At 33.7% G+C, this 19,921-nt stretch overlaps 11 protein-coding genes and 2 non-coding genes across 13 annotated transcripts; 7 read left to right on the top strand and 6 right to left on the bottom strand.

The window, feature by feature from the left end:
- Window positions 1-113: 113 nt before the first annotated feature.
- Window positions 114-854, bottom strand: NAEGRDRAFT_66976 (uncharacterized protein; the record flags this gene model as incomplete). Its single annotated transcript, XM_002677623.1, has 3 exons — window positions 114-427; window positions 469-561; window positions 698-854. 3 exons carry the CDS (start codon window positions 852-854, stop codon window positions 114-116), a joined length of 564 nt encoding a protein of 187 aa, XP_002677669.1.
- A 143-nt stretch (window positions 855-997) lies between these two features.
- On the bottom strand, window positions 998-2,341 carry NAEGRDRAFT_66975 (uncharacterized protein; the record flags this gene model as incomplete). The annotated part of the gene is made up of 1 exon (XM_002677622.1): window positions 998-2,341. One exon carries the CDS (start codon window positions 2,339-2,341, stop codon window positions 998-1,000), a length of 1,344 nt encoding a protein of 447 aa, XP_002677668.1.
- A 597-nt stretch (window positions 2,342-2,938) lies between these two features.
- Window positions 2,939-3,616, top strand: NAEGRDRAFT_66974 (uncharacterized protein; the record flags this gene model as incomplete). The annotated part of the gene is made up of 1 exon (XM_002677727.1): window positions 2,939-3,616. The coding sequence occupies one exon, from the start codon at window positions 2,939-2,941 to the stop codon at window positions 3,614-3,616; it is 678 nt and encodes a 225-aa protein (XP_002677773.1).
- A 139-nt stretch (window positions 3,617-3,755) lies between these two features.
- On the top strand, window positions 3,756-3,836 carry NAEGRDRAFT_t290. The gene has a single exon. It is a non-coding gene; the product is annotated as a tRNA-Leu (tRNA).
- A 467-nt stretch (window positions 3,837-4,303) lies between these two features.
- Window positions 4,304-4,897, top strand: NAEGRDRAFT_79546 (uncharacterized protein; the record flags this gene model as incomplete). Its single annotated transcript, XM_002677726.1, has 1 exon — window positions 4,304-4,897. One exon carries the CDS (start codon window positions 4,304-4,306, stop codon window positions 4,880-4,882), a length of 579 nt encoding a protein of 192 aa, XP_002677772.1. The 3' UTR covers window positions 4,883-4,897.
- A 24-nt stretch (window positions 4,898-4,921) lies between these two features.
- On the bottom strand, window positions 4,922-5,004 carry NAEGRDRAFT_t282. Its single transcript has one exon. It is a non-coding gene; the product is annotated as a tRNA-Leu (tRNA).
- Window positions 5,005-5,122: 118 nt separating this feature from the next.
- Window positions 5,123-7,396, top strand: NAEGRDRAFT_66972 (uncharacterized protein; the record flags this gene model as incomplete). The annotated part of the gene is made up of 1 exon (XM_002677725.1): window positions 5,123-7,396. The coding sequence occupies one exon, from the start codon at window positions 5,123-5,125 to the stop codon at window positions 7,394-7,396; it is 2,274 nt and encodes a 757-aa protein (XP_002677771.1).
- Window positions 7,397-7,484: 88 nt separating this feature from the next.
- Window positions 7,485-8,537, bottom strand: NAEGRDRAFT_60582 (uncharacterized protein; the record flags this gene model as incomplete). Its single annotated transcript, XM_002677621.1, has 1 exon — window positions 7,485-8,537. The coding sequence occupies one exon, from the start codon at window positions 8,535-8,537 to the stop codon at window positions 7,485-7,487; it is 1,053 nt and encodes a 350-aa protein (XP_002677667.1).
- A 182-nt stretch (window positions 8,538-8,719) lies between these two features.
- On the bottom strand, window positions 8,720-9,508 carry NAEGRDRAFT_66971 (uncharacterized protein; the record flags this gene model as incomplete). Its single annotated transcript, XM_002677620.1, has 1 exon — window positions 8,720-9,508. One exon carries the CDS (start codon window positions 9,506-9,508, stop codon window positions 8,720-8,722), a length of 789 nt encoding a protein of 262 aa, XP_002677666.1.
- A 596-nt stretch (window positions 9,509-10,104) lies between these two features.
- NAEGRDRAFT_66970 (uncharacterized protein) lies at window positions 10,105-10,494 on the top strand (the record flags this gene model as incomplete). The annotated part of the gene is made up of 1 exon (XM_002677724.1): window positions 10,105-10,494. The coding sequence occupies one exon, from the start codon at window positions 10,105-10,107 to the stop codon at window positions 10,492-10,494; it is 390 nt and encodes a 129-aa protein (XP_002677770.1).
- Window positions 10,495-11,193: 699 nt separating this feature from the next.
- On the top strand, window positions 11,194-13,458 carry NAEGRDRAFT_66969 (uncharacterized protein; the record flags this gene model as incomplete). The annotated part of the gene is made up of 1 exon (XM_002677723.1): window positions 11,194-13,458. The coding sequence occupies one exon, from the start codon at window positions 11,194-11,196 to the stop codon at window positions 13,456-13,458; it is 2,265 nt and encodes a 754-aa protein (XP_002677769.1).
- Window positions 13,459-14,239: 781 nt separating this feature from the next.
- Window positions 14,240-16,375, bottom strand: NAEGRDRAFT_48691 (uncharacterized protein; the record flags this gene model as incomplete). Its single annotated transcript, XM_002677619.1, has 1 exon — window positions 14,240-16,375. One exon carries the CDS (start codon window positions 16,373-16,375, stop codon window positions 14,240-14,242), a length of 2,136 nt encoding a protein of 711 aa, XP_002677665.1.
- Window positions 16,376-16,749: 374 nt separating this feature from the next.
- Window positions 16,750-19,847, top strand: NAEGRDRAFT_66967 (uncharacterized protein; the record flags this gene model as incomplete). The annotated part of the gene is made up of 3 exons (XM_002677722.1): window positions 16,750-17,887; window positions 17,930-19,290; window positions 19,335-19,847. The coding sequence occupies 3 exons, from the start codon at window positions 16,750-16,752 to the stop codon at window positions 19,845-19,847; spliced, it is 3,012 nt and encodes a 1,003-aa protein (XP_002677768.1).
- Window positions 19,848-19,921: the final 74 nt, after the last annotated feature.

Here is a 19,921-nt window from a genome sequence, read left to right as displayed (position 1 = left end):
GGTTGTATAGTAGTTTATAAAGTCATTGTCAAGATTTTAATTATTCCTTTATTGTAATTGAATTTGAATCATTCAAAATATCATAATATAGATAATATACACTTTAATATTTATTAAAAATCATCGTCATCGTCTTGATTAATTTGAGAATATTGAGCTGATTCGTCTTCCTTTTCAGACAACCAAGCAGGTTCTATTCCTCTTAGATATAATAAGCAAATATAAGCAAGACCAACTAATAACCCTCCCAATCCAGGCAGTGCTGAAATTACAGTAAAGCACACAAAAATACTCATTACAATAACGACAATTCCCCTAACAAGAAAATTCTTGTGATAAATATTGAGAATTGGAACCTTCCTTTGAAAATATGGGATTGGAACTTCCAATATTGGTAGAACGAATGCATAGAGTGCACAATAAATTGCTTTCCAAATTTGATCATTAAATTTTGATTCAAAAACCTACCAACATATAAATTGAAAATATTGTTATCCAAAAAATCAGCTCCAGATTTTAAAAAGTAAATCAAAAACAATCCGACAGAAGCCATCAGTGCCACTATTTCAAATTATTCGAATGTAATTATTGTATAATAATTTTCAATCCAATTTCCAAATAATAACAATTATCAATGAACATCAAATATCACAATTTCAATCCTTTGTTGATAATTTAATTTGTATTAGAAACATACAAACACTAACTCCAAGAGAAATAAATCTCATATATGGTTCAACATTTGGAATAAATTTAGTCCATTCTCCAACTCTATTTCTTGCTCTCTTCCACATCAATCCAATGGCTCTATCAGCCACCTTTTCAACGAGAGCGTCACTCATGCCTCCTAACATTTTTTTAATTAATTATTTCATCAGTGTTGTCAAACGTCAAGCCATATTGTAAAAAGGAAAATTTATTTCAGAACTTTCTGAATATCAAAAATTGGGGACTCTATTCGAAACCTCTTAATTATATTATACGATAGTAAAAATATTTACACTAATAAGGCAGCCATTATTGGAAGGTGATCTGAGGCATTTCTTTGTGTTGTCTGACATTTAATATCAGTGATAACTTTGAAATCTAATACTTTTACATTGGGAGAGACGAATATGTAGTCAGTACACTTTCCTTGGACTTTCTTTGGGAATACACCTGCCTCAATTTCAATTGTAACACTGTCACCCACAACAGATTCCTTCTTAGATGGAGATTTGGATTGAGGTGATGAGGAGGATGATGATGGAGGACCATTTCCATCCAAACCAACAAATGTTGGATGATGTGTTGGATCAGAATTAACAAGTGTAAATAAATCCTCTTCATCTGATTCATAATTGGAAGCATCACTCGCAGTATCTTCATCAGATCCTGATTCTTCCATAGATTTGGCGCCCAAATCAATTCCAGTTTCTAATAAATGTATAGCATTAGAATCTGGTAATGCATTCAAGTTACCCATAACAATACATGGTCTTGTATGAATGGTATTATCCTCTTCTCTCTGACAACATAAATTTTCAATATATTCTCTAATTAAATAGGCACTATTTCTTCTTGCTTCAACACCAATATCCCAATGTGTATTGAAAACGTGAAAACTATTGCCCTTCTTGACTTTAACATTTCTAAATTTACACCACGTACATAGTCTTGGAGCTACAGAATCCCAACCTCTACTTCCTTTCGTTGAAGGAGTGTAGCTGTACCAGAAACATCCTTGATCCAATAGTTCAATTTTATCCGTATTGTAAAATATTGTTACATATTCTCCACTGTATTCGTTTGTATTTTGATTAAAACTTTGTCCTAGACCAAACCATAAATATTGAGAACGTTCTTGTTTTTCATTTAACATGGTAAATAAATCGAGTATTTGATGTTGAAGTGCATCTTGAATACAAATAATATCAGCATTACTTTCTAATATGATATTTGCAACAGCATCTTTTCTATTTCTCCACTGATCCATTCCATCAAATACAGAATCTCGTCTAATACTAAAATTCATGACTGTTATTTCATTAGGAACTTCTGTTTGACTCTCGAGTGATTCATCTATTAATGCTTCTTTATCTGTCTTGTTAGGTTGATACACAGAAGCACCAACAGGTGAACTGTTAATACTATTATTCATACTATTATTTGGAGGTGGATAGGTAGCGCCAACAACATTACCATTCATTACTAAATTTAAATGTAATGCAGAAGGTTGATTGGCATTGTTATTATTTGATATGGTAGAGGATGATTTTCTATGTGAAGAAGAAGAAGAAGAAGAACGATTAGCCTTTGGAAGGGTTCCTATATGAGCATCATTAGAAGGATTATTTCCCATTGTGTATTCAAAAACTTGTTATGTTGGTTGCTATTTTACTCTATACGTTACAATTTTAAAAGTGAATATTAAATAAATATATTATATGCAATATATATGAATTATATAATATTTAGAAAATAAATAATGATGATGGTGATGGAAGAAAATTTTGTCTCGGGGAAGATACTAGCGCTAATGATGATCCGAAGACGAACGTGAGAGCAACACACTCAATACTAGTATATTATTATATGTATTCAATAAACTCTCCACGCGCTATATATGACACTTAATCACACACAAAATATACAAAAAATTCAAAATGAAAAAGCAGCAACAACTGTTGTGCAAATTTTTTTTAATATTTTTTTATTATTAAAATTTGTGAGTGAACGAATCAGCATGATGCAGGCGAATTTTTGTGATAATTATGGAGAGGAGATGATGGGATTGATTTTCATGAGGAGATGATGAGGAAGGAGATGAGGAATTTGCACCGTTAAAAGTTTATTTGTAATAGTTAAATATTCTTTACAAAAAAGTCGGGTCTATGACATTAGGCCTAGAGAAAAGATCTTGTAAAAGTTTAGTCAATTGGTTTTTGATCAAAAAAAAATGAAAAACACCTTTAGAAGATACTTTAAACACCAACTTTCACTTTCAACAAGTGAACAAGAGCAATCATCATCCAACAGTATTGCACAGCAAATATTAAATAGTGAATTTTATACTAAATGCACTCATGTCTGTTGTTATATTCCAATGCAAGGTCGCAATGAAGTTGATACCATGGATATTATTCACAATGCTCTCAAAAGAGGAAAACAGCTATTCATTCCCATTGTAATTAATGATATAATGACAATGGTTTCGCTGAAGGATGAATTGGATTTTTCAACATTTAAAATTCATACCAAATATAAGTTATTGGAACCTCCAATTGAAAGCTTACCTAATAGAGAAAATTTACTAGATTCTTTAAATGGGGATAGTAAATTATTAGTGATAGTTCCTGGATTGGCCTTTGATTATTCAAATAGGAGATTGGGAAGAGGAAAGGGTCATTATGATACTTTCTTTGAAAAATTGGATGATTTGCAAGGTAGGATTCAGTTTGAGACAAATCATGTTGGAGTTTGTTTTTCATGTCAATTTATTGATGAAAATTTCAAACTTCCCGATGAGTACAAACAACAATTAATTGAGAAACAATTAATTGAAAGTGAAGAGACTCAATTTGTCATTCCAACTGAGAAACATGACAAAACTATGGACTCTGTCGTCCATTTCTAATATTAAACAATATTACTGAACTGTGTTGGTAGTATTTTAGATTGTTAGAGTTCAATTATTCATTCCCAACAAAAAAGGCACGTGCCATTTTTATTGGACTATTTCAATGTGAAAAACAACTTTGTTGAGACGATGTGAAGCAGGGGTTCCCGAGTGGTCAAAGGGGGTAGACTCAAGTTCTACTGCGCAAGCTTCGTGGGTTCAAATCCCACCTTCTGCAGCTTTTGATTCATTTTCCTTCATCTATTTTTCTTTTGCCACTCTCGAGATATCAATACCTTTAATATCATGTCTAGTATCTGCTCTGAAAAGATTGTCCAATGATTTTATTTATTACATAAAGAAAATCAACAATGATGAGGGGAATGTAAAAAATTAATGCTCGATTAGGTTTTCTTTGCAAAACATCCTGTAATTTGAAACATTTCACAACAGTGATATCTGCACAAGGATTTTTGGTGAGCTTCAATAAGTTTATTTACTGCGAAAATAATAATCCACTTATTGCCATCAACCAAGGTCAAATAATAAGTTATTTGATAGATTTTCAAAGTGGTCAAATTGATTGGAACCCACTTCCAGTAGATATTCGAAGTAGATGAGCTTCCACTACCAATAAGAAGTGTCAAATTAGTAAATCCACAATCAATCCATTTCCATCAAAATATCTTTTTTCAAATTAAAAAAATGTCTCAACTCGCACAACCAGCAGAGCTTATTACCTTCCGTGAGGATCAATTCTATCTGAGTGTCTCCAGACAATCAGTTAGTGTCATTACTCCTGAATTTACCAATTGGATTAAACAAACTCATGAAATGGCATTGAAATTAGTTGGTGAACAATCAAGAATGTATCCAGCTACGTTTTACAATCGTTTCGATTCTGTGGAAGATGTAGATTTGGAGAATGCTGTTTTTCTCACAGCAGAAACTGTTGAAAAATTCAATCTTCCTTCAAAGAGAGAAGAATTTGAAGAAAGTATAAAGAAAGTGAACGAAACTTGTTCGTATTCTCTTCCTATTCAACTTAAAACCATTCCAAAAGGAGTTTATTTGAAGAAACACTATGTTGGACCTTATATGCATTTAGGAAGAGTTTGGGAAGAGTTGAAGACTGAGTTGAGTGAAAAGTTTGGTGAAATTTATGAAGAAGCTCCATATCCAAGTTGGGAAGAACATCCAAATCATGAAATTTTAATGAAAGAGGTACCTAAGGATGAAGAATTGATTAGTGACTTGTTTACTAGATTAATTGAAAAGAAATAAAAATCCTTATGTCAATTAGGTAACAGAAAAAAATTAATTTGCCAGCGGTGGGGTTCGAACCCACGAACCCATTCGGGATAAGATCTTAAGTCTTACGCATTTGACCACTCTGCTACGCGGGCCGTTGTTTGATTTCACAAAATTCTTATTAAATTTCATAATAGCCCTTTTGAGACAACATCTTGCTTTCACAAGAACGTTACACAATTTTTAAATTTTTTACCGTTACACCAGAAAAAAATGTTTGAAAGTCAACGCTTGCGATTCCCTCCTACTCTCCCTTCTTCAATCAATCAACAGCAAGCTTCATCAAACAATAAACCGCCTCCAGCATCACTGATCAGACCATCCTCCTTTCAACGCCTAGGAACTCCCACCATCACACTCCCCACTAATTCCGTCTCGTTTCCATCATCCAACAATGGCTTGAGATTATCAAAGCCTTCCTCCTCCAGTGTTAATCCATCACCAACTAATACTATTAGCAATGTTGGATCATCATTGACGAGTTGTAGTTCTGCCCCTGGTCTCTTGATGAATCGTCCGAGTAGAAGTTTATCAAAGCCTAATCTTGTTTTTCCTTCATCATCTTTTAATACAATTAATAATAATACAATTAATACAAATGAATTAGGTTTTAGTAGTGGAAATCAAATGCTCATGATGCCTACTAATGGGAATAACTTGCTAGATATTCCAAGTACTAATAATAATAATCAAATTGGTTCATTGTCATCCTCACCACAACAATCCTTTGGTTTGAGTTCTTCACCTACTGTGAATAGTATGACCTTTTCGGTGTATTCATCACCATCGACTAGTTGCTCTCCTTCCTCAATTATTACCTCCTCCAATAATCAGGGTTTTCCATCTTTGAGTGTTTCACCTTCTAATAGTTTCCAATCTCCAATTGCCATTAATACTCATAATAATAACAATCAAAGTGGAATTCAAGATTCAACACAACAACCAACATCAACAGAGGAAAGGGTCATTGTTGATTTTGAGGAATTTGAAGCTGCAAAGGAGAATATCATTCCTCTGAAAGGTGGTAGAAAGGCCACTGATTTGAGGAGAATATTTGGTAAACAACCTTTACAGGAAATTAAGCCACTCCAGCCAATCATGCTACCTGGAAGTGGTTCTGTGTCTACATCACTCCAGAGTCCACCAACCCTTTGTACATCATTTAATGGTAGCAGTAGCTCTACATCTTTCAATCCACTCATGACTGCTTCGAATAATGTGAATGCTTGCTCGACTCCAATGTCTCCTACTGGAATGTTTTCACCAACCTCGTGTATGAATAGTAGTTTTAATGGATTTAACACAATTGTGGCATTATCAGCACCTGGGGAGGATGATTGTGCCATGACAGATGCCAGTCCAATACCACAACAAGGAAAGCCACATTTCAATTTTTCCAATCTCACCAAATCAAAGGTGTGCTTTGATAATCACAATATGAAACCAAAACTTTCAGTGGAGAGAAAACAATTTGAGAAGAGAATTGCATCCTTGTCGAATCATTTAGATCCAATCACTGTTTGGTTGGAATATGTAGAGTGGATTGAAAAGAGTTATCCAACACTTAGTAAGGCTTCTCAATACGTTCCAACTCTGCAAGCATGTACAAAGTTTATTCTCTCCAATCAACAATTATTGGAAAGATATAGGAATGATGAACGATATCTGGGAGTTTGGCTCAAATATGCAGACCAGTGTTTGGACCCAATTGATGTCTTTACATTTTTGGAGTCTAAAAAGATTTGTCTCAATCATTCTGAACTGTACATTAGATGGGCCACCCTATTGGAAGATCGAAAGGATTTGAAAGCAGCTGATGCTGTTCTTGAACAGGGTATCAATAGAGGAGCTCAACCTGCAAAATCTCTACAAACTTTCCACACTGGTGTGAAGGCTCGTTTCATGAAGAGTATTCTAAACAGGACTGCCTCATCCACTTCCTCAACAACCATGGCAAGCTCAACAATTCAAACAGCACCACCAATGATTGGAGGACACAACCCGCAGAGTGCTACTGATTCCAACAACCAGAGATTACCTTTCAATAGCCTAGCCAAGAAACCAACCTCAATAAGACCAACAACTGCCATACCCAGTGGACCCCTAAGATCAGGACCTCCAATTCCTTCCATGAAACCAACTAAAATGAAAAATAGCAATGCCAGTCTCTCTCAGAAGAATTCACCAATTAATAACTTTGTGATTTATGATGAATCGAATGGAAGTGCTGAAAAGATTGCCCATGCCGCCACAACTAGAACTCTACCTTTCCAAATTCCAAAAGAACTAACATCTATGGGACCTCGATTCTTGACAAGTGAACAAGAGCAAGAAAAGGAAAATAATGAGAAACCTGACAAGTGGACAAATTACTCACTACCACAACAAAACGATGACATGATGTTGGGGATGTTGCAACCAATTGGTGCTTCAATTTCAAAACCTGCTAGCCACTTTTCTATATTCGTTGACGAAGAGTTCAAATGAATTGAGAAAGTGTCAGTAAAATTAAAATAAATTCTTAAACTGTCAATAAGTAACCATGTAAAATAGTAAATTGAACTTGAAAACTAGTTTAATTAGTGTGAACTTCCTTTGGCTTTTCCGATTTTGTTGAAGAAGGAAGCTCTGTTGTTGGTGTTGGAGGAGCTGAATCTGAAGCAGTAATAACATTCTTTGGTTTCTGAACAAACAAGTGTGTGCCATAAAAGACCAAGAAGGTACTGAAGGTATGGAGAAGGGTAAAGGTATTTCCAAAGTAAAAGATACTAAACAACAAGCTGACAAACTTTCTCACAGTAATGGTCAAAGTAGTGGCCAAAGAGTTGGTTTGAGCAGTCAATTTGTAGACACCCTTAATACACACAATTTGAGTTAGTACACTCAAAAACATGTACCAATACAAAATTGGATGTTGTTGCATGGAGTAGTAATTTTCAATCAGTGATGGAGCGAAGAATATGAAACATGGAATGGACAATACGTGTGAATAGAAAATATTCTCATTCTCATCGTTGGTTCCATATTTTTGATAGGCATACGATTGTAAATTTCCCAATAACCCAGTCATGAATTGACTTGCTGTTAAGAGCATTAATCCAACAAACCATTCAGATCCATTAATTTCCTGTCCAAAAACTGTTGATTCACTCTTATTGGAGGCAACCACAGCCAAGAAAATTCCAACAGTAATCAACACAACAGAGTAAATCTTTTCCTTTGAATGAGTTTTTCCAAACATTAAAATTCCGATAGCTAAATTCATCAACAATGAGCTGGATCTAAATATTGTGTGAAGTACAATCGAAATGTGATACGAAAATACTAAATTATTTACAACGGATTGGAAAAAGAACAAGAATACTAAAATACAATAAAACCACAACGGAATGGCTCTCTTCTTCAAAGACTTTGTCTCCCAATCAATATTATGTCTTATAGACTCCAAAGCAATAAAAATAAATTGTATCAATGTAATGAGTGGTCCTAATTTTGAGTCAATATTTAAAATCATTTCCAAAACTACAACGTTCAGCACACATCCGACCATAATCATTGCAACACTCGACACTGGACTGTTCGTATCAAATACCAATGCGAGATTATTGATGAGTAGTTGGAGCGACATTTTTTTAATTTCAATTTTTCCAATTTGATGTGATTTTATCACAACAACAATTTGTGTATTTTTCCAACAACGCACACACACACCTATTGCACTCAATAATATCAGTTAGGAACATCATATAGAGAACCAGCCCACCAAGTTTTATATCTTTAATATAAGAAATAGAAGAAGAAGGATAGGATTTAGTATGATTGATTGAAAGCCATGAATCCAAATGGAGGAGAAAAACTCATTCTTAAATTTTGGATAGATACTGGAGTTATTCTATTTCCACAAACAGCAAGAGATCTCAATTGTGGTAATTTGCCAATGTATTGAGCTCCATCATCCCCTATTTTGTTGTTGTCAAGAATTAGCCTTTTTAACTGGTTCATAGTTGCAATTGCTTTTGCTCCTTCATCACCAATATCATTTCGAGCCATATCAAGATCTGTCACATGTTTCAATCCACTGATAGATTTGGCACCTTCATCAGATATGTTATTTCCAGTAAGGTCTAGGAATCTCAAGTGTTTCAATTCAGAAATGAATCTTGCTCCTTCATCTTCAATCATAGTCCCATCCATCCTTAAACTAGTCAGATTATACAATGAGCTGATTAGTTTTGCTCCCTGAGGTCCACCAATATCACTACTATTACCAATATTTAGTGATTTCAATTGTTTCATTTCACTCAGAGCTTCAACTCCTTTCAAGCATTTTTGATAAAATACAAAGGTAATGGTTAAACTCTCCAGATTATTCAATTGTCTGATGTATTGAGCTGCTTCATTGGTAATTCCACAATTAGTAACATCGAGACTTTTCAATTGTTGTAAATTTTCACCAATTATTTTCAATCCTTCCAATCCAATAGGAATATGATTAATATTTAAACATGTCAAATCTTTCAATTGACCCAATGGTGCTATATCTTCTACAGAACAATATCCAATATTCAAACTATTTAATTGCTTCAATTGACAGATCATTGCAAGTTTTTTTTCATTCAATTCTCTTGCTTTCCAAGCAGATCCACTAAAATTGAAAAATTGTAAGTTTGTAAATTTCCAAAGATTTCGCCAAAATTCATCACACGGATCATGTAAATATATTATCATTCCAATAATTCTGTCCAAGAATGAACTTTCGAATAATAATTTAACTCTTTCCTCGGTCAAATCTTTTCTAAATTCTGCATAAAGTTTTGCATAATTCTTGATCGCATTCAACCATTGTTTCGAAATCAATGTGCAATTATTCAAAATAAACCACGTATCGTCAATGTATGAAATAATCTCTCCACAAACATCACTCACAAATTGGTCTATAATTCGAAACCATCCGATAAATATAATATAATAATATCGATGATTTTGATCACCTACCACCTGAGGCCACTATTTCACCTTTAATCATTTTTTTATTATTATTATTTTAAATATTTTAAATATTATTTACAACATAATTAAACACTAACATGTTACAACAACATTCCGAAGATATGAAATTAATTGATTGAAAATTAATTTTTATTAAATATTATCATTTGATTATAATTTCTGCAGAAGAAGAAATTCTTTAAAAAATGTTTCATCATTACATTCCAGCTGCCTCTCTTCTTCTTTCGGGTATTGTCCACTTGTTGCCACTATCTGGCCTTCTAGGATCAAGGCAATTAGAGAAATTATATGGAATTCCAATCAATGAGGAGAATCTTGAAATTTTAATGAGACATAGAGCTGTACTATTTGGATTACTTGGAACTTTTCATTGTTATGGAGCATTTAGACCAGAATTGTATGGATTGGCATTTGGATCTGGTATTGTTAGTGTGGCATCCTTTATTTGGTTGAGTAGATTATCAAAAAAACAGTCAATGGTAAATAGACAGATTGTAAGAGTTTGTAATGTTGATATTGTTGTGTTGATGGCATTGTCTCTTGGAATGATTACCTCAATATATTTCAATGAATAACTAAGCAAGCAGAATTCTCTAGAATAATCTGATAATCGTTAATCAATGATACTATTATTATTGATTATTGTTAAATTCTTCATTGAATAAATGGATTTCTTAATTTCTTCATTAAATTCTCTAAAACTAATATCGAGAATTGTAAGATTTTCTAGTTTAGTAGTGATTGATTCGGCTCCCTTATCACCAATATTATTACTATGAATATTGAGTGAAGTCAATTGGGTAAGCTAGCTTATTTCTAGTCTCTTCCATTCCAATATTACAGTCTTGCAAGACGAGTGTTTTTAATTGAGCCATTTCACTAAGGACTTTGGCTCCTTCATGTCGAATATTGCATGAAGAAACATCCAGGTCAGTCAATTGTTCCAATTTAGTGAGGTATTTCAATCCTTCAGCAGTTACTTTTGTAATGATCAATCACTTTTTAATTTGCTTATAATTAATCAATATGTTATTTTGACAATGTTTTCCTAATAAATTATTTATAAAAAGAAAATTTTATCATGTTGCAACATGTTTCAAAGTCAACCAACCACACTTCCTTTCGTATTTTTCATAATTGCATATATCCATTCACAAAGTTCATCCTCCCCACAACCATAACCTTCAAATTCATATTTAAACCACATCAGGGGGATGAACTTTGGTCAATCAAGAATCAACAAAAAAAAACAAATTAAAAAAAAAACAAACACAATGTCCTCCTCCAAACAATCAGATAATAATAATATTGAAACTCGTCAATATGAAATTGATGATAGCATAACTTGTCTTCAATTTGATCTCATTTCGAATATTCAGAGGAAGGAAAAGCAAATTGTAATTGCATTGGATGTTTCTGGATCGATGCGTGGTCAAGGAATTGATCAAGCAAAGATTGCAATTTCGAATTTATTTGAACAAGTTGTCGATATACCAGATGTTGTATTGATTGCCTATGATACCTCTGCAGAGTTGTATGATTTGAGGAAGAAACCAGCCGAAACTAGACAATCAACTCTTGAACAGATTCAAGCTGGTGGAGGAACTGATTTTACCTGTGTATTTGAGGCCATTTCAAAATTAGACATGTTTAATAGTCAATCTGAGGTTGCAATCTTGTTTTTCACCGATGGACAAGATGGATCCAGTCATAAGAGAGAAAAAGCCATTGAACAGATGAAGAAAGTTCTCGAAACTAAAACTCAAAGTTTCGAATTTCACACCATTGGTTTCACCTCTAGTCACGATGTTGCATTATTGACCCAAATTACTCAATTGGGTTCAGTTCAAGGAACTTTCCAATATGTGAAAGATGCCAATGAAATTAATCAATCGATGGAAAATCTCATTGGATTATTGACCTCTAATTCAAGTGTTGGAATCTTGTCAATTAAGGATGATGGAAATCAAGTTGAGAAAACCATGAGAGTTTCCTTCACTTCTCAAGAGCAAGAAGGCAGATATAGAGGATATGCGTTCATTGAGAAGAAACCAGAGGATTCGTTTACTTATTCGATTGAACTTTTTTCAAAAGTGGTGAACATTGTGCCATTAGCGAATCAAAATGATCAATCGGATAAAAACGATCCAACTCTAATTAAGATTATCATCAAATACATTGAAAAATCCTTATTGGAAATTACTACCAACATTTCTTCCAATACTCCAAAAGAAACCCTTAATGAATTCTTTAATAAGGGAAAGAAATTGCAAGACAAGTTGGCAATCATTACTTTGAATATTCAGAGAATGAAGAATCGAATTTTGAGGAGAGATTTGTACGATTTCAGAAATACTATTCATGAAACTTTGGTGAAATTTAATGAAATTCTTTCAAGTGCCATGATTGGAAATTTTTCCAATGACAAACTTGCAACCTTGAATGATATTGCTTATCGTTCTGTCACTAATCAATGCTTGAAAAAGAAATTGGACATGAGAAAGCAAGAAAATGCTTCAATTTTCAAAGATTCTGAAACTGTAATTGAGCAATACGTTAATGAAATGAATTTTGAAGAATTGAATGAAAAGTACAATGAATCAATAGAGAAATACGGAACTTGCATCATTTCCTGTCAAAATTGGTTGGAAGCATTGCAAGATCGTGATTGCTTGTGTTTGGCTCTTGATGTCATTCGTCCAGAAAATGCAATCAAAGATCCTTCTCTTGTAGAAATCAAATCTGTCAGTGCAACCATGATGACAGCTGAATCATTCTTGGATTCTGTCTTGTTTTCATTGGAAAATACCAATGACCAAATTAGTGTCCACGGAGGATTTTCTGGTCAATCAGGAACTGTATTGACTGGAACTGCAAAAGAGAATATTTCTGGAGTGTTGCCATTGTATATTAATGAAGAGCACTGGAAAGTTGCAAAGGAAAAGATGAAGAGTATTTTGGGATATGTTGCAACCTTGGAGCCATTAGGATATATGAAGGAACAATTGGAAACTATTCCATTTTTGGTATTGGTGAAGGCAGTTCTTTCGTATAGTCAAGGAAAAAGTGAATTCTCCAAACATCAATTGCAAATTATTTTGGAAACTTGTTCTAAAGTTTTGGAAGAATTGAACGAATACGACTCAATTAATCAAAAGTTATTGAACTATAATCAAGATGTCAATGTTAGATTCCAAGATTCCATTCCAAAAAATCAAATCTTCCTCGCCACAGTCTTGTGTTCCATAATTGGTGGAAAGGTTTCTTCCACTTCCATTAATTGGAAACTATTCTTCCAAAATATTATGGAAGAGGATTTGAGAAGATCCAGCAGTATCCTTGAAAGAAATTCCTTCTCTGAAAAGGATATGTGTGAAATGTTGCAACTCGATGAAATTATAGATTCCCAAATTGAGATTGTTAAAAAGAAAATGTTCCAAAATAAGAAAGAAACTTCAGAAAATCAATACATTTCAAAAATGAAACAATTATTGGAAGCAACTGCTCAAGAAGAAGAACAAATTGTCAATTTCAGATGAGCCAGAGAAGAACAAACCACAAGCTTCAGAATTTAACACTAATGTGGAATTTTCTTCGGAAATATTCAAAGATTAGGTCAACTTGCAACTGGTCTTGTTTCGAAATTGGACGAATCCTTCCGTGTTAATATTTTACCATTCATTAAGGTAGCATCAGAGTATTTGAATGAAAAGGAGGATATTTCTGATATTCACTCAATGGTAAATAGCAAATCAGGACTCATTTGTTTATTGATTCAAACTGTCAACTTTCAAACTCCAAACAAGAAGAAAGTTGCCATTGAAAAGGGAGAATATTACTCTCCTTTCAATGAAGAAGAATCAATTAAATTTATGAAATCCATCACTCAACCAATAATTAGCAAAAAGATTAGTATTTCCATTAATCATTTGATTAACAATTCTGCATCCTATGAAACTGCTAATCTCTTTATTCAATCTGAGGATGAAATTGAAGCTGCTGGAATCTTGCATGGAAACTTGAAGGGATCTGTTCCATTCCACAATTTAGTCAACTCATTCCAATCCTCTAAAAATATTCCACTTGTGAAAGAAAAGGTCAAGATGTTAATTACTGGTTATTACAAACATGTGACCTTGGATAAGGATGGAGCTGAATGGAATGCAAGAAACAGATTCTGTTTCCGTGTTTGGAAGAATAATAGATCTGCCTTTGAAAGCAAGGAAGAAGTAATCTCTTTATTTGGAGAGAAATATCGTGACTATTTGGTTACTGTAATGAGAATTTTCAAAAACTAATAAATACATCAAACCGAGAATGTTACAAGGTTTTGATATTTGGAATGTATGTTTTGTAAATCTTTCTGAACATCTTAATAAGCATTCTCTTTGGCAATTTCATTAATTCTTCATCACTTGCTCCAATAATGAAGGGGTAATTGGCAGTTCCAATTTCTACCATAACATCCTCAAAAGCTTCCATGGTTTCGTCTTCGAAATGATCCTCTAGAGATTCGGCCACTTCGAAAAAGGAGAGCTTGTCCCTATTCACACACAAGTAGAGACACTCATCGAGAAGGCCCTGAATTCTATAGAAATGTGCAGCCTTAATGAGTGGAATTACTTGCTTGGAAGAAACCTTGATTGGTGCAAAAATTCCATAGGCATACTCGATAATAAATTCCATTACACTTGGATCTGAGGCAACTTCAATGAGATGTTCAACATTGATGATGGCTCTTCCGTCTTCATCCTCTTCATTGCTCCAATTGGGTCCAAAATTTACTTCCAACATTTCAGAAGCACTGGAGAGCACAGTCTTGTGACAATATATGGTTTTGACTCCTCCCAGAGAATCAGGAATTTTCACCACAGCATCACTGTCCTCTTTAAAGTTATAGATAATGTTAATGCCTCCAATGACGACTGGTGTTTGAAAAGGTGGCACAATATCACGGGTCACATGCTTATATCTGTAGAATTCCAATACATAATCTTTCACTCTTGGATCTTGATTGTAATCAAATTCTTTGCACGACGAATTGGCTCCAATATACTCCAAGCAAGTGATTCTGACTTGATCTAAAAATTTAAGAGAAATATCCTCTGTGAACAGTTCGTTTCTTAATGCAATGTACTTGTCAGTTCCCACTAGAATGTCCACAGCGTTTTTGGTATTCAAATAAACAAAGCCAAGTTGACTAATAAAGTAGCTCTTCTGTTGCAGAAAATCTTCCTTACTCACGTCCATTAAAAACACCAAAAATGGTAAGCTTGGAAACAAGCTGAAATTTGTAAAGGATGATTTCGAATAGATCATGTATATGAAGAAATTCAATGTTTCAATCTCCTTACTTTCCAATCTATGCAATAATGGTTCATTACAAATGACATTCTTACAAAAATTAGGAGCAACAATTTTCAATAGTGGCTTAAATGCATAAACTTGCAACATTCCACCTTCCAATATTAAATCTCTTGGATAGGATTTGATTTGATATTTTCTCGGTTCCTTTCTTGATTTGAGTTCAGATATTTTAGTGGTAACTCCCTTCACTTTAGCCATTCTCAAAATACTATACAAGGACTGACTCATCTCTGATAAAGAATCACCAGTGGTACTATCTTTTTGATCAACTGCTTGTTGATAACCAAAAGTAGGAGGTTTTGGCAATGAATTGAATATGTTATCAATATTTTCATTCCTATTCTTGGATGCAACATTTATGCCTCTTCTATGCATTGTCTTTGTTGGTGAGTGGCTTAATGAAGTGGATGAGGATGATGGAACACTTCCAAAGACAAATAATTTCTCTTCCGATGCTGCCAATGATGAAGTGGATGATGCATTATTAGTATTTGAACTATTTGAATTGTTAGTAGCTTGATGATCATCACCACTATTAGTACCAAAAGGCTGAGAAGTATTAAAAGAACCAAATATTGGTTTTTGTTGACTAAACAGGACTTTAGAAGTATCATCAAACTTGAAACCACCACACGGAGTTGAATTTGATGAAGAAAAACTATTTGAATTTGATGAGGAAATTAGAGTTTGATCACCACCACCAAGACCACCACCAGAAATTCCAAACGGTTGTCCCGATGCAGTAAATGTAAATGCAGCTGCTCCATTCTTCTTATCACCACCACTGATACTACTACTACTTCTTCTATTAGCAGTAGTATTAAGAAAAAAACCATAATTTAGATCAGAATCAGGATAAATATAATGATGATCATTAAAATTGCTTTGAATAAAATTCATATTGCTGCTACTGCTATTGCTGGTGACATTTAGGTTTTTTCTCTTTGGATTATTACCCTCCGCTCTCACATATCGATCATCTGTTGATTCTTCTTCTTCGTCTCCAGAAGAGGATGATGATGGTGATGATGGTGATGAGGAGGAAAAAGGTTCTTCTTCTTGATAATCTTCTTCAGATGAGTAGGACATTTTTTTTTTGAGTTTTGTAAATTCTCGAATAATTGAACCTTTGTAAAGTTTTTTTATGAGAATTGTTTGATCAAAATGTCATTAATCATTGTGAATTTGACATGTTAATAATGATGAAAAGTGAAACAAAGACAGCCACTACAATTTGATTGTATGCATTACACCACAAGCACAAATTTTTTACATTTATCCATTCCAAATAAGCTTTTTTGACAAAGCTGTAGTGAGAAGGCGCCTTTATTCTCCCTTCTATTCTCTTTATTTCACCTTTGATATTCAATACTAATAAATAACAGAGAATAAAGCAATTTGATTGTAAAACAATGTTAAACATCTTCCCGCCAAAAGTGTGCGACTTTTCAAAAGAAAAAAAAATGTCGACACTAACCAAACAGCAATTCTATGATACATTGGTGCATACGTGGTGGCCAGAGGATAAAATCACAACCTTCAATAAGTGTAGAGTGTTGGTGTGTGGAATGGGAGGACTTGGATTGGAAGTGGCAAAGAATTTACTCCAAAATGGAATTGAACAATTAACACTGATGGATTCAAAGATGGTTTCGTATGAGGATTTGGCAGATTTTTATTCGATTGTTGCCGATTCGAAGGAGGTAGAAGTGATTGGAAGAAATAGAGCGGAGAGAGCAATGATTGTGTTGAATGGATTGAATCCATTTGCACAAATTAATGTGAAAGATGGTCAAGTTGACAGCTTGGCAGGTGATGTGCAGTTTTTGAAAGAGTTTGATTTTATTATTTGTACTGAACATTCTCTTTCATCACTGATTGATTTGGCTCAAACCTGTCACGATAATAATATTAAATTCGTGGCATCCGACATGAAGGGCTTATCATGTTTAATATTCTATGATATGGGCGAACACAAAATCAAAGATCTGAACCCTGGCTTCAAAGAAGGTTGTTCAATTAAGGATATCATCAATGGAAACCCAACAAAAATTGATCTTTTAGATGATGAATTTAATAAGGAAGAGGGAATGAATGTTCATCAAAATATTGTCTTTAGAAATGTTAGGGGAATGACGGAATTGAATGAACACAAGGCGGTTAGAATCAAATCAAAGATTGGAAATCGAGTGGTTGTAGATTTGGATTCTACTAATTTTGGAAAATTCGAATTGGGGGATGGCTCAGCTTATTTCATGAAATGTAATGTTACTGGTCTAGATATAAGATCTCACAAGCTTAAATCACTTAAAGAAGAGTTGGATAATCCAACATTTAAAGATTCGGATTCAAGGACGAAGGTAGAGAAGAGACATGCTTTCACTCAACTTGAACTATTCGAAAGGGAGAATGGAAAAATTCCAAAACCTTACCATGAGCAAGATGCTTTAGAATTTGTGCAATTTGCAAAAGATAGAATTCCAAACCAATTCTTCAATCAAGAAATTTGCAAAACCCTTGCTTTCACATGTCAAGGAAGGTCAGCTCCATTCACAAGCATCACGGGAGCTTTCATTGTGATGGAAATTCTCAAGAATTTGAGTATGTATTACTTTCCAATAATTGATCAATGGGAATGTTTAGATGCATGGGATTGCCTGCCAAGTCCTCTTCCAACTCACGAAGATTGTGTTAACATTCCACACAAAATGAAAAGATTTCAACAACAAATTAACTTGATTGGTAAAACATTACAATCAAAAATAATGAAATCTAATGAGGTAATATTTGGAATGGGTGGATTAGGATGGGAATGTTTGAAGAATTATGCCCTGATGGGTCTCAGTTCTCATGAAGAAGCTCCATCCACAACTCTTGTCGATGCCAAGGAGGCCATCTTACCAAATCTCATAACACATCCATTCATTATAGAGGAGGATATAAGTAAGTTTGCCAATATCAAGTCCATGCTCGCAATAGACTACGTGAAAAATCACATTAATCCTCAAATGAAAATTGACATGGTTGAAGAATATGCGAGAGCAAGACCAGTGAATGAAGAAGAGGAACAATTTTCTTGGAATAATTTGGATCAATATAGTGGATATACGTGCACAGTTCCTGGAAAACCAATTGCTGATTTAATTGTTTCTCGTGTCATTAATTCTACCAAAAGAGCAATTTTTGCCACAAGTGAATGTATGAAAGGAAATGTCACTTTAATGATTCCACACTTGAGTGGAAAGCATGTTAGGGAGAGTAACGAAGTATCCTATCCACAAATAATCAATTATTATGGCTCCATGAAGGATATGATAAATTTCTCAATTGACTATCCTTTCAAAGAAATGTATAAGGATAATTTACTCATTCATTTAGGCCCATTTGGTGATTTCAGAGACAAGTACACTGATATTGTTCTATACAATCCTTGCCATTTTGAAAATAGCATAAGATGGGCAGTTGTCAAATTCAATGAATATTTCGATAAGGGAATTAGTGAAATATTAGAAACATATTTTGCTCCATTCATGAGGAATGGCACTTTACCTGAATATTTGGCTAGAATGAGAAGACCAGTTCCTGTTCCTTTCAATGCTATCAATGCCTCTCACTTGGATTTTGTTCTATATAGTGCTATTTTGAGATCCAAGGTTTATTCAGTTGATTTACCAAATATGGAAGAATTGAAAGAAATATTAGCCAAAGTTTTGAAAGAAGAAGATTTGGGAATGAAAAAAATTGATTCTGAACTTTCTGAAGAAACATTGAAAGAAAAAATTGAAACAATATTGAACCAATTGAATATTGAATTCATTACTTTTGATCCTTACAATGATTTACATTTGGATTTCGTTCAAGCATGTGCTCTAGTTAGAGCTCAATGCTATAAAATTCCACCAATAGTGGATAAACACTATATTAAGAGAGTGGTTGGATTGACTCCTAGCAATTCAATTAGTAATTCAATAACTGCTGGATATGCAACTTTACAATATTACAAGGTATGTGTTTGATTGTTACAATACTTTTAACAATTATTGGAAAGCTTGTACAAGAATCTCCTATGAAAGGTGAACAATTCCCCAGTTATTCAATAGATTGTAGTGGAAAGTATTCAACAGATTTTTTTAAATACTTACATTTGAGAACACAAAGCTTTTCCCTTAATACAGGAAATGAAACTATTTCTGTAACAGAATGGGATCTTTTAGAACTTAACAATGCAAATGAAAGACAAGACTTTACAATTAAGGATATTGTTGACATGATGAAGGAAAAATACTCATGTGAAACTCTTTCTATAGAATTGAAAGATTCCAATGCATCTGGCAATTCCTACTCAATCTATTCCAATTTTCAATTTGTATTCTCTACTGTATCTCCATTGAATCAGAGAATGAGCTCTAAATTGGTCCAACTTTGGGTGAATTTCAATGCTTTCAATTCAGATGACGATTTTGTACTCTTGCAAATTACTGGAAGATCCCTACTTGATAATTCATCAGTTACCATTCCTTCTCTGAAATTCTACCTACCATCCTCTCTCACATCCAAATAAAATTCTCTTATTCATATTTAGTTAATTGTCAACCATAAACAAGATTAATCCATATTCCACAAAAATTTAAAGCA

This window comes from Naegleria gruberi, assembly GCF_000004985.1.
Source record: "Naegleria gruberi genomic scaffold NAEGRscaffold_21, whole genome shotgun sequence".
Classification (NCBI taxonomy): Eukaryota; Heterolobosea; class Eutetramitea; order Acrasida; family Naegleriidae; genus Naegleria; species Naegleria gruberi.
The sequence above is the reverse complement of the archived record's forward strand: the minus strand, read 5'-3'. Positions and strand labels throughout refer to the sequence as shown.